The 11,919-nt window shown below is 37.3% G+C and overlaps 1 protein-coding gene across 1 annotated transcript; it reads left to right on the forward strand.

Moving 5' to 3' along the window:
• The first annotated feature begins 2,205 nt into the window (after positions 1–2,205).
• LOC114935563 (uncharacterized) lies at positions 2,206–5,571 on the forward strand. The gene has a single exon (XM_029308419.2). It carries the CDS (start codon positions 2,206–2,208, stop codon positions 5,569–5,571), a length of 3,366 nt encoding a protein of 1,121 aa, XP_029164252.2.
• The last annotated feature ends 6,348 nt before the right edge of the window (positions 5,572–11,919 follow it).

Genomic DNA, 11,919 nt, shown 5'->3' on the forward strand with positions numbered 1-11,919 from the left:
TCAATCTGTGTATCCGAACAGGGTCTAACTGGTGATCTATCGATTGGCATTTTCCTCTTGTTCCAGGAATCCGATAAAATGATTTGAGAATTTCCGTGAAGGACTAATCCGCCTCTGATGTTTCAAAGATCCGGAGAATGAATCTCTTAAAATCAGAATATCCAGCAATTCTTCCAAGCGATGATAATATTTCGCAGACTTCAAATACGACGATCACTTGGCACTTATTCCGCATCAGCCTTTAAAATGCGTCGGCTTTAATATCACGTCGGCTTTAATATCACGTCGGGGTCACCAAAAATGTAGCGACTTATAAATAAATTCACCAGATCTTTGAAAAAGTAATGTTTATTATTTGAAAGTATAAAGCGAAAGAACAAAAAGAATTAATATGTAACAAATAAATGAATGAATGTGTTGTTATGGAAATATTGATTTTTCTTAAAAACATTATGTATATTAATGAATTGAAGTTATTACAAATGTATAAAGATGTAAAAAGTGTAAAAATGCAGTGAAAAGTGTAAGGTGTAATAAAAGTGTAGAGTGTAAATGAAAGGTGTGGATGATGAATGCTACAACCGGCGCTTTAGCGGCGCCATCTGGGCGCATCGAGTAGTAGTAATGGTAGAAGGAGGTTCATTATTATATATGGCGGCAACAGCAAGGAAGCCATACGTTTTCTCTGTATTAATTTCTCCCAATAAATTATATTCAGTGCAATAGTATCCAGACAGACGTAGTTTTCTCGACCTGCATACCACATCACAAGCCACACCACAGATCATCGGCGCAACATTAATCCTTCGAGCCGGATAATAGTAGAGGCACACCAAGAGTGGGGAATACTACAAGAGGAGTGGACATTGTGGAAACATCGAGATCAAGCATTTGATCATCGCAGCTAAGGAGAGTGCGGGTAACGAATTCATTTATATTGAGAAACGCACGGCTCTCTACTTTCTCGCGCTCAAGCGAGCTATTGCCGTCCTTCTCCAACGGACTACGCACGGTTCTCTCTCTCGCGCTCAAGCGAGTTATTGCCGTCCTTCTCCAACGGACTACGCACGGTTCTCTCTCTCGCGCTCAAGCGAGCTATTGCCGTCCTTCTCCAACGGACTACGCACGGTTCTCTCTCTCGCGCTCAAGCGAGCTATTGCCGGCCTTCTCCAACGGACTACGCACGGTTCTCTCTCTCGCGCTCAAGCGAGTTATTGCCGTCCTTCTCCAACGGACTACGCACGGTTCTCTCTCTTTCGCATTCAAGCGATCTACAGCCGTTCTTCGCCAACGGAATACGCACGATTCTCGTTCACCCAGGAACGCTACGGGCATCTTTTCAACGGATTCTGCAGTTCCTTTAGCATCCAGACGAACAATATTTTCAATGCATACACGAATGAAGGATTAGCCATTCAAGGACGATAGGAGTAATACAACGTGGGGATGCTCATCGAGAATCGAAGACTGCGTTTGTTTATAAGATAAGTAACATATTGTGATCGATAATTATCGACGTAAGTTGACAATAACGTTCAAATCAATTATTAATAAGTTTAGGCATATTAATTATTATTGAGTCAATATGGAAGAACTAGCATTATTAGTGAGACAGCGCGGTAGAGTTCGAGCGAGACTCACGGCTTTTAAAACTTTTTTGGCAAAGCTTAACGACAATCCGGAAAAGATAGTCGAAATACGTAGTCGAATAGAAAAGGCTGAACAATTATGGATAGAATTCGATACAATTCAAAATAAAATTGAAGATATTGATGATTCTGATATACAAGAATCAGAAAGAATAACGTTTGAAGATTTAATATCATGAATTATTGTCTAAAGCTCGCAACCATATCGATGATTGAAGGCTCAACTTCTTCGGCTACTAATTTTAATATACAGCCTATCGCGCCAAAACGATCCATTGATTGTTCGTCTTAAATTAAAGGTATTAGTAACACTTCCGATTAGCGCTATTCGACGATTCAAGCGACCATCGATACCATCGAATCACGAGTGAATTCAGCAAAATTTACAATTCCATTTATAATAATTAATCAAATAACGGAATATTTGCCAACAATTAAAATAAGTCAAATCAAATTCGACATACCGCCAGAAATAAAACTAGCGGATCCAACTTTTTGTACACCTGGGAAAATAGACGCATTATTAGGCGCTTCCATTTTTTGGGAATTAATGTGCATGAGACAAATACGATCTGCAGAAAATACTCCTATTTTTCAGGAAACATTATTAGGATGGATAATATTTGGCGCGATTCCCATCGATGACAAAAAACAACGCAATAATGAAGTATATTGTGGATTGTCTACTTGCGCTTTACAGCAACAATTAGAAAAATTTTGGACGATCGAGGAAGTTAAAGTCCCGCCACATTGTTCGTCTAAAGAAAAACAGTGCGAAGAGCATTTTATTTCTACTCATCGTAGAGATATAGATGGTCGTTTTATAGTACAACTACCGCTAAAGGATACAGCAGAAAATTTAGGAGAATCATATATTATTGCGGAAAAACGTTTTAAAGCATTAGAGAGAAAGCTGGAAAGGCAATCTGAATTAAAGGCTCAGTATCATGAATTCATGGCGGAATATTTAAAGCTGCACCACATAAGTGAAGTTCAGATCGAAGAAAAACATAATAAGCCAGCTTACTATATTCCGCATCATGCTGTAACAAAAGAGGATAGTACAACGACAAAACTAAGAGTCGTCTTCGACGCGTCATGTAAAACATCATCTGGAAAATCCTTGAATGATATACTCATGCTAGGGCCAATTCTTCAAAATAGTTTATTTGATATTATAATTCGTCTAAGACAACATAAATATGCCATGGCAGCCGACATTGCCAAAATGTATCGCCAGATTGCAGTAGATCATAAAGATCGCAAATTCCAACGTATTTTATGGAGATGGGACAAGAAAGATCCTGTACAAACATTTGAACTCAATACAGTTACTTATGGTATGACGAGCTCACCATTTTTGGCAATTCGATGTTTACAGGAAGTCGCACAACAGATGATATCTGAATATCAAAATGCTGGTGAAACAATAATAAGAGATTTCTATGTGGACGACCTATTAACGGGAGCGGATACAATAGGGGAACTTATACAACTGAAACAAGAGATTATACATATTTTAAGTTTTGGAAAATTTGAATTGAGAAAATGGATCTCCAATCTTGCACAAATCTGTGATCAATTTGACAATGAAAAAAGACAAATTACATCGAACGAATCGACGAAAATTCTCGGCTTGTTATGGAATACTAAGACTGATGCCTTTCAATATCGAATAAAATTAAATATTAGTGAGAATAAAACAACTAAACGTATTATATTAGCTAATATTGCACAGATATATGATCCGCTCGGATTATTAGGCCCCATAATAGTACAAGGTAAAATACTGATGCAATACCTGTGGCAATCAAAATGTAAATGGGATGAAGGAGTTACTACGGAAATTAAAGATATGTGGCTTCAATGGAAGTCACAGATTGGTAGTGTAGAACAGCTTACAATTCCGAGAAGAATGCTTTGTGATAATCCTGAAGAAATAGAAGTACATGGGTTTTGTGATGCATCGGAAAAAGCATATGGAGCATGCTTATATTTTCGTACTACTAATTCGAGAGAAAATTATACTGTTAGATTAGTATGTGCTAAGTCACGTATAGCACCTATTAAAAGAGTGTCATTGCCAAGACTGGAATTATGCAGCGCAGTTTTATTGGCCAATTTAGTTAGAAATGTATTACAATCCTTGACAATACAAATACATAAAGTATATTATTGGACTGATTCCACTATAGTCCTTGCATGGATAGCACGAGAGCCTACACATTGGAAAACATTTGTAGCCAATAGAGTGGCCGAGATACAGCGTGAAACGAAGAACGCACAATGGTATCATGTTCGGTCGGAAGATAATCCTGCGGATCTATTGTCGAGAGAAGTCAGTCCAGCAAAATTAAAAGAGAAAAGAATATGGTGGGAAGGACCACAATTCTTACAGCATAATTCAGTATTTGTGCCATTTAGTGCAGAAAACATTTACGAAGACATAACAGAAAAACGCACAACTAACTTACTTGTTCTTAAAGAAGCGAATGAATATATGGCTATCATCGAACGATTTTCGTCATTATCACGACTGAAGAGAGTTACTGCGTATTGTCTACGTCTTGCGAAAAGGAGTGTTCAAAATACATCTCAACAATCAAAATTATTAACCGTATTGAAGTTAGAACATGCCATGAAAACACTCATCAAAGGCTGTCAAGCTCATAGTTTTGCAGAAGAACTACATAATTTAAGCAATAAAAAGCGGCTGCAATCTAAGAGCAAATTGTTAACATTAAATCCGTTTTTAGACGAAGAGGGCATCATTCGTGTGGGGGGAAGGTTGTGTAATGCGACTATAGAATATTCTCAAAAACATCCCATTATTTTGCCTAGTAAACATCACCTCACTACATTAATAATTAGAGATGCACATTATAAGAATTTACACGCTGGATCACAAGCGATATTAATGATGGTGCGTAATAATTATTGGCCTATTTCAGGTAGAGAAGCGGTACGTCGCGTGTTAAGGTCTTGCATAGTATGTTTTAGAGCAAAACCAACAGTCGCACATCAATTAATGGGCAATTTACCCGCTGTGAGAGTGACTCAACAAATACGTGCATTTTTACACACAGGATTAGATTATGCAGGCCCATTTACAATTAAAATATCGCGCAATAAAACGAGCAAAGCATATTTAGCCATTTTCATTTGTCTTGTTACAAAGGCGGTACATTTTGAACTAGTTTCGGATTTAACTACAACAGCATTTCTTAACGCATTGAAAAGATTTATTGCTCGTAGAGGTAAATGTATAGCTTTATACTCGGATAATGGCACCACCTTTGTAGGCGCTAATAATCAACTTACGGAACTAAAAAATTATCTAATAAAAGAAACGACTCAAAATCAAATTCATGAGTATTTAGCGGAACATTTCATTGATTGGAAATTTATTCCTCCATATTCACCTCATATAGGCGGGCTGTGGGAAGCAGCTGTGAAATCAGCCAAGACTCACATGCGTAAAATTATTGGAACCGTAACATTAACTTTTGAAGAGTTATATACAGTATTTACTTTGATAGAGGCCTGTTTAAATTCAAGACCACTCACTCAATTATCAAATGATCCGACAGATCTACAGCCTTTGACACCTGGTCATTTTTTGATAGGAGAAGCTATAAACACAATTCCGGAACATGATCTTAGTGACGTTTCGACGAATCGCTTGACGCGTTATCAATTAATTATACAGTTGAGACAACATTTTTGGACCAGATGGTCAAAGGAGTACATTGTGCAATTGCAACAACGAATTAAATGGAAACAAGAAGGTATCATAAATTTAAGTAAAGGAATGATGGTATTATTAAAAAATGAAAACACATGTCCGATGACATGGCCGTTGGGACGAATTGTAGAAATACATCCCGGAACAGATGGAATTACAAGAATAGTCACGGTTTGAACTAGTCGTGGGCTATGCAAGCGTGCAATAACTAAACTGTGCGTGTTGCCCATCGAAGACAATGTACAAATATAACCCTAACTTTCAAACAAACATTAATATTTTCGTAGATATTAAGTTCTTGTGATGCATAATGCGGCTGTTCTAGTAGATATTAAGTTTGTAAGACTGCGTTATTATAGTATTAACAGTATGGCACAGCTGTGTTGTGTTTTTTATTTTATTTTTCTTAAAATTTTATTTTCACAAGTCATATAGTGGCTTGTAGTTGATACATCAGTTCTTTTTTTATGTTGTAAGCTTATGCCTTTCAAGGGGGGCAAAATGTTGGCGCCGTTTTGGAATACACCGGCGCTTTAGCGGCGCCATCTGGGCGCATCGAGTAGTAGTAATAGTAGAAGGAGGTTCATTATTATATATGGCGGCGACAGCAAGGAAGCCATACGTTTTCTCTGTATTAATTTCTCCCAATAAATTATATTCAGTGCAATAGTATCCAGACAGACGTAGTTCTCTCGACCTGCATACCACATCACAAGCCACACCACAGATCATCGGCGCAACATGCAATGAATTTCACGCGTACAACGAATTGTTGGCTTGTTACGGCGCCCCTCGGAGAGGCCAAAAAGGCAAAAAAAATTGCGAAAAAAACCGCAAATACACGGATTTTCAACGCAGGTCCCATGCTTCGTAAGTACAATTATATCAGTATTATTATTTCTCAATCCGAGCTCACAGACTCGGTACGCGATGTCTCTTTGAATACACGGGTCCCAGTCGGGTCCACGCTTACCGGAACGTCGAAGTGGTGGCCTTACAATTCTCGTGACGTCGTTCGATGCTCCGCGTGTGCTGGGATCGCCGTCTAGCTGAACAGTGGGCGGCGTTGAGCCAGCGTTACGTCGGTAGTTTCGCGCGGTAGCGCCGTGGTCGCCACTCCGGGTCAACCATCGATCTGGATATCGATATTTTCCTTATCGCGGTTTGCGGGCTCCTGAACTTTGCAGGATTCCGAACTTGCCCTCGGGAACTTGTTTGCCGCAGAAAGTCTTTTAGGCAGCCCCGTTTCTATTCTGGATGATCCGTGTTGTATTTTCCGGTGGACCAGTACGTTGCGGGAACCGTCTCTGAATGATCAAGCCCGAGCAATCCCGTTGTCCTTTCGGGATGCTGTCGCGGGCCCCTCGGGAATAGTCATCTCTGTCTTGAGATGCAGGCGCCTGTTTTCTCCCTTCAATATCGCAGACAGTCGGCTCTCCGATGCTGTAAGGAATTTCAGAGCAGTAACGGCCCTTATGTGACTTGGTACGATAAATTCTATTAATTCAATGACTTACATGGCCCCGCGCGTCTCGGCCATGCCGCTCCATCCTCTTCTTTTGCTCCTCTCCGTGCCTTTTTTTCCTACAACATTCCTTCTCGGGACTCAACTCGATTTCCGTTAACAAATCAAAAATGGCGAGTCGACGACAGAGTCGCCGCTCGCCCGCAAAAACCAAAATCGGAGCGCTATCCGAACCCTCTCGGCCAAGCGCATCCGCCTTTGTGACGAGTGCAAAATGCCACGTCACAATATATATATGGTAATTGTATAAGCTTATATATTTATACAAATTTGGAGTGAAAAGTGGTCCAGTAAGTAAAGTCATAAGACGATAAGCCTAAGGTCCCAGGTTCGAATCCAGTTCGAACCAAACATTTCACATGTCTGTCGGGAAAAGGTAAAGAAGGAGGATATGGAGAGATGAGGAAGAAGGGAGGCAGGTTCAGATGGAAGGAGAAGAAGAAGGAGGGAGAGGAAAGAGAAGGAACGGAAGGAGAAAATGATAGAGAGGTGGAAGGAAGAAGAGAGGGGGAAAAAGACAAGGATTTGGAAATGGAAAAGGAAGAAGGAGGAGGAAATTGTAATGTGTGAGTTGATTAAGTTGATTAAGATTGTAGAGGTTTGGGAACGCCCTTATCAGAAAAAAGCGCCGTATTGTATTGTATTGTAACGAGTTGGATAAGAGAAGTTGTAAAGATTCGAGAACGCTCCTATAAAAAAAGAGCACCATAATGTATTGTATTGTAATGAGTTAGATAAGAGATTGTAAAGGTTCGGGAATGCTCCGATTAGAAAAAAGCGACTTGTAAATCCCTAGGGAACACAATAAAAAATGTTATGTTATAATTATACAATATAAAATAAAAGCTCTATTCGATAAAATCAAATTACAAAAAGAGGGCAAATGTCGTAGCAAGAAAGTCGTGCTATAAAAATACGAGGGTGACTATTTATATTTCGGGAACTGGCAACACTGATGTCATGTGAGTCCATCTGACGGTTCCATCGTGAAGCTTGACATTTATTTATTTTATATTTAGTTGAAAGTTTTGTTTCGGCAAAAGATGGAACTGAATCGTGAACATTTTTGTGCGATGATTTTTTTACGACTTTTGACGTGGATTATTACAACAAGAGTGCATCAATCAACTTAATTTGACTTTTGGCGATGAAGCTCTATCAAAAACCACTGTGTATCGTTGGTATAGTAAATTCAATCGTGGTCGTAGTTCGCTGTCCGACAAATTTTGTGAAGGTCGTCCAAAATCGGTTATCTGTAGTGCCAACATCGATGCTGTGTAGGAAATGATTAAGCAAGATCGTCATGTAACCTATTGTGAGATTGAGGCATCCCTAAGCATTAGTTCCACCAGCATATATGCGATTTTACATGAACACTTATCTGTGCGAAAGTTATGTTCGCGTTGGATCCCACATAATTTGATAATCGCTCAAAAAAGGCTCGTGTCGATTGGTGCAAAGAAATGCTTAAGAAATACAATCGCGGTGCTTCAAAAGACGTTTATAAAATCGTGACAGGTGACGAATCATGGATATATTCGTATGAGCCCGAAAGTAAGAAGCAGTCGACTATATGGGTGTTCCAAGATGAACCAAATCCAACAAAAGTTGTTCGCGCACAAAGCACTTCAAAGAAAATGGTGGCCTGTTTCTTCGGAAAAACTGGTCATATTGCAACAGTGCCTCTAGAGGATCGTAGAACAGTAAATTCTGAGTGGTACACAACTATCTGTTTGCCAGAAATCTTCGGGGAAATAAGGAAAACAAACAAGAGACGTCGGATTGTTCTTCATCATGACAATACGAGCTCTCACACATTGGTTCAAACAAGAGACTATTTGAGCACTCAAAACATCGAATTGATGGGTCATTCGCCGTACAGCCCTGATTTGGCACCCAATGATTTCTTTTGGCTCCCATCTGTGAAGAATAAACTGTGTGGTCAACGATTTTCATTGCCCGAAAAAGCTATTGAAGCGTTCAAAAATCATGTTTTGGAGATACCTCATTTGGAATGGAATAAATGCTTTGAAAATTGGTTTAAGCGTATGCAAAAGTGTATCAATCATCGTGGCGAGTACTTTGAGAAACAATAAAAATATATTCGCAGCTTAACTATTTGTTTTTGTTCCTATTCCCGAAATATAAATAGTAATCCTCGTAATTGACTAATATGTCAAGTGAAATAAGAAATAAAACGTTTCGGTTTATTTTAAACCATCTTCAGTTAAAATAGAGTTACAAATTATAATCATTTAAATATTAAGGCGCAGTGAAATAACAAATACAAAACGCACGCATTATACGATAAGTGTCGCATTGGAATTGGCCAAGATATTAAGTCTTAGGAACAAAAAACTGTAATACAAAATAATAATTACTTGTAAACGATTCTACTCGACATTATATGAAGATATGACTTTTTTTTAAAGAATAATTATTATCATATTAAAAACAGAGAAAAATCTATACTAGATTATAATAAGCTTACATTAGGGGGTGAAATGGTAGATCAGTAGGTTAAGTCGTAAGACAGTATGCCTAAGGTCCCAGGTTTGAATCCAATTTGGGCCATTCACCCTACATGCCTGCATGGTTCAACTGGAAGGAGAAGGAGAAAAAATGGATTAGGAAGGAGAGGAATTGGAGACAAGGAGTAAGGAAATGGAAGAAGGAGGAAAGGGGAGAGTAGGTGCGAATGGAATAAAAGGGATCATAGAGGTTTGGGAACGCTCCTATCAGAAAAAAGCGCCACACATGTAACATATTGTAACATACTGTAACAGGAGAAGGAGGATGTAAGGGGTTTGGCGGTCCCCTTGAAAACGCCCCGGCAACCTACAGGGAGTCCGGAATAAACTTGAATTGAATAAGCTTACATTATACAGTGTTATAAAATTTAAAAAATATATAAATATAAATGTAAAACGGTATTATAAAATTAAAATTAATACTGATTGAAAAACGGTGTTATAAATTAAATAACATGTTTAAAAAATTGGCAAGTAACAAACATATACTCACAGATATAGTTCATAACGAATACGCACATTGACAGCTGCATGAGAAACTTATATAATATAGGTAGAGACCGGAAGAGAGCATGTTATGTATGATAGTAATATCAGAGACCCACTGAGAAATGTTAGGATGTCAAACTTTTAGTTAAAAGAGGGCCTAAAAAGAATAAAACGTAAGAGGGTGGGGGAACTGAGACAAGTTAGTGGGGAGGAAGCGAGTACAGGATTGGCAAATAATCTTCAGATAGCGACTCAGTGTCATTTTGTTTATTCAAACCCCTAAATTGTCTTTTAATATGTACCATTTCCGATATGATTTTTTCCCAAAGTTTCGGTTCTTCATCCAATATTTCCACATTGTTCCAATCGAAATCACAATATATCATAGTATTCTATTTTATGGGTGGAAATGACCGAAGGGGATGAAATGTTGTTAATATCAGAACGATGTTCTTTGATTCTGGTTATCAGTCTCCTTTTTGTCTGTCCAACACGCTTCGCAATCCGAACACTTTATCTTATATACTACATTACTACGAGACGAGTTGTTTAGTTTATCGTTACCTGATTTGATAAATTTATTTAAAGAGTTAAAATAAGAGAAAGAAATATTAAAATTAAATTTTTTTAGTAAGCCCACGAAACTTCTCTGATATATTTCTGACATAGGGTATTGTAAAAAAGTTATTATTAATTTTGCTAGTGGAACGGTCAGTATTATTACATTTATGGATTAACTTTTTTATCCTTTCGTTGATTGTAGTAAAAATTAAAGGTAGCGATAATCATTCTCAAGAAGGAAACTAATAATCAAAACCAGATTTTTTTCGTAAAAACATGGGTCCGAAATTCTAAGAACTCTATCTATTAAGCCAAAAATCACACCTTGTTTATGAGAGATGGGATGGTGAGAGTGAAAATTAAGGAACCTCCCAGAAAAGAGTTTATAAAACCAGTCAAAAACCAACAAACCCCTGTTAACAGAAATGGCGATATCTAAAAAACTGATGTGGTCACCACCAATCTCTATCGTAAACTATAGTCTATTATGAATTTTTTTAACATGTTTTTTAATTTATAACACCGTTTTTCAATCAGTATTAATTTTAATTTTATAATACCGTTTTACATTTATATTTATATATGTTTTTAAATTTTATAACACTGTATAATGTAGGCTTATTGTAATCTAGTAGAATTTTCTCTGTTTTTAATATGATAATAATTATTCTTTAAAAAAAGTCATATCTTCATATGATGTCGAGTAGAATTGTTTACAAGTAATTATTATTTTGTATTACAGTTTTTTGTTCCTAAGACTTAATATCTTGGCCAATTCCAATGCGACACTTATCGTATAATGCGTGCGTTTTGTATTTGTTATTTCACTGCGCCTCAATATTTAAATGATTATAATTTGTAACTCTATTTTAACTGAAGATGGTTTAAAATAAACCGAAACGTTTTATTTTTTATTTCACTTGACATATTAGTCAATTATTTTTATAGCACGACTTTCTTGCTACGGCTCTTTGCCCTCTTTTTGTAATTTGATAATTATACAAATTCGAAGTTGTGAATAAACTTTTAAATTACATAAGTCTTGAATTTTCAAATTATTATTTTATAACGTTTTCAAAGAGATGAGCTTTTTCTTACCGTCCAATTTCCTCTGCCATTGATTAAGAAATTTTCCGGAATTTGTCCACGATTTCTTCTATATCGACCAGGAAAACGTTCTAACGATAATTCATGAAACAAGTCGCTAATAACAATTACGTGTTCCAGACGATCCATATTATACAAATTATTAGAAGGATTCAATTGTGGCGGATCACGTACAATGAGGGATCCATACTGTCCATCTATCATATGCACCGATATATGTGAATGATAGAAATGTGTACCTGAATTGTTTGCTATAAATTGGTACCTGTGGAAAAAATTCAGAAATAATGTTAAAGAAAATTTAAAAAAACT

Source organism: Nylanderia fulva, unplaced genomic scaffold (assembly GCF_048542155.1).
Source record: "Nylanderia fulva isolate GAGA-0341 unplaced genomic scaffold, ASM4854215v1 Scaffold454, whole genome shotgun sequence".
NCBI classification, from domain to species: domain Eukaryota; kingdom Metazoa; phylum Arthropoda; class Insecta; order Hymenoptera; family Formicidae; genus Nylanderia; species Nylanderia fulva.

Excerpts from the sequence above, each read along its gene's own strand:
- LOC114935563 (XM_029308419.2), top strand. The coding sequence starts at position 2,206 with ATGAGACAAATACGATCTGCAGAAAATACTCCTATTTTTCAGGAAACA.